This window comes from Arachis ipaensis, chromosome B08, assembly GCF_000816755.2.
Source record: "Arachis ipaensis cultivar K30076 chromosome B08, Araip1.1, whole genome shotgun sequence".
In the NCBI taxonomy this organism is placed as follows: domain Eukaryota; kingdom Viridiplantae; phylum Streptophyta; class Magnoliopsida; order Fabales; family Fabaceae; genus Arachis; species Arachis ipaensis.
In genome coordinates, this window is record NC_029792.2 from 101370066 (window position 1) to 101372104 (window position 2039).

At 29.9% G+C, this 2039-nt stretch overlaps 1 protein-coding gene across 1 annotated transcript in view; it reads right to left on the reverse strand.

Moving 5' to 3' along the window:
- LOC107614401 (homeobox-leucine zipper protein HOX11-like) overlaps window positions 1170-2039 on the reverse strand; it is a 3227-nt gene continuing 2357 nt past the window's right edge. Inside the window, exon 4 of the mRNA XM_016316611.2 lies at window positions 1170-1873. Within this exon, the coding sequence (XP_016172097.1) occupies window positions 1489-1873 (385 nt within the window). The 3' untranslated portion in view covers window positions 1170-1488. The remainder of the gene's footprint in view (window positions 1874-2039) is intronic.

A 2039-nucleotide genomic window follows, 5' to 3' on the forward strand; every position in this document is an offset into this window, starting at 1 on the left:
TATTTAATTATAATCAAATTAATCAATTCAACAATTAATCCTCTAACCCTGTCAATTATCTGTTCGGTCATGATAAATTATGCACACAATAATACAATCAACAATTTCTTGTTGCAAACGGCTAGGAGTCTCATTGAGCAACTATAATGTAAAGTGTACTTCCCTCGTGCATACTCATAATTGGGGTACCCCACTTTAGGGGACAATGTTTTATCAGTATGGCATTCTTGTCCTGTCCCTTTTAGGTCACAGTCCCATTTGTTGCCTTCCCAAGTCACACACAATGGGAAACAAAAGGCATGCAACTCTACACTTAAACACTTTATGAGTGACTACTATTATCCTCATTCTACCCCAAGCCTTAGATAATAATTCAAATTAATAAGAGATCTAAGAAAACAAGAGTACCTTTTTTATTCTAATTTAACTTTTCATAAATAATTAAAAATAAAAATTGACTAACATAAAATATCATATCATTTCTCTAAATAATAAAATATGAAATAGATAGTTCTTTTGACTCAAAATATACTCATTTAAATTCTTAACACATTAATTTATGCGAGATTGAATCTTTTCCAGTAAAAAAAAAAATTAGATGGTGTTCAGTATTTAATTTCATCTTTTATTATTATTTCTCTCCTATTTATTTTTTATTCCACTTATAGAATTAAAAATAAAAAATTATACTTTATTTTCTAAAATGTTAAAAAGAAAGAAGAAGATCCATTTCCAATTTATGCATATCGATCTCGCTCTATAAGCTAGTTTGAACTCTACTTCATCGTGAGTTAGTGGTAAGGTTGAAATCTTCAAGAAATGAAATCATTAAAGCGGAAGAGGCCAATCCAAGAATTTCAAAGTTTCTTTGGTATTTTTCTGAAAAGCAGCCTTTAAACTTGGCCTCCACCTCCACAACTTATGACCTTTAGACCATACCCTACCTAACTAATATTAATCACCTAACCAATTTTAAACCAACAGAAACTTTAACTTGATTCAGACTAGTCTAGAATCTGGATACATTTATAAGTGTTTTTCTTTTTAAATTTGTAAAAATTTATAATATTAATATTTAATATAATTTTAAAATCAATTTATAACTTTTTAAAAAGTTATTTAAATTAAAAAACCAGACAAAAAAAAAACACACACACACACACTATGGATTTTTCTATGACAACCAGTATCATTTCAATTCCTTCCCTTCCCTGTCTAAATAAAAATTTTTGTTCCTCCGTTCCTTTCCTTTTTTTCTGACTTCATCCCATCAATAAAACTCAGGAAGAACGGAAAATATCTAGAAATTCAAACTATAACAAACCCAATTTTCTTAATTCTATATAAACAAAAAAAATAAAAGAAAGAAAAAAAAAACAAAAAAGTACTATAGAAGGAATTTCCCTTTATGTACAAAAATGAAATCAATTTCCAAGTTTCAACTCCATTACAATCATCAAGAAGGTCTTGATCATATACATTCATGATTCACGATGCTGTGGACTGATGTGGATGATGTTGTTGCTGTTGTGTGGTGTGAGCAAAAGGATGAAACGTGTGTTTCCCAAGAGGGAATCCAATGACCTTTGAATTTGAGTCATTATTACTATTAATAATATTATTATTGTTAGAATTATTATTAGAAGGAGGAGTTGGTGAGGCAGAATTATTTGAAGAAGGATTTGTAGCAACACGCTCACAAGAAGGGCACATGGTCAACGTTGTTGCCGGTAACTGCATGTAGAATGGGTTTGAAGTCTTTAGAGCCCTCAATTCTTGAAGCTCCTTGTGAAGCTTTCTGTTCTCTTCTGTTAGTGTCTCACAGCACCTCTTCAAATACTCACAATCCACCTCAGTTTGCTTCAGCTTTGTCCTGCATAGAATATGATAAATGTTAGCCTAACATTATGTGTATCATATATATTATATGATAATAAAAAATGTTAAATTTAAATACATGTGAATTTCCTATTCAAACAAGGATAAACCGATAAAGTAAAACATAAATACATAAACAGTCATATACACAAAAATCATCA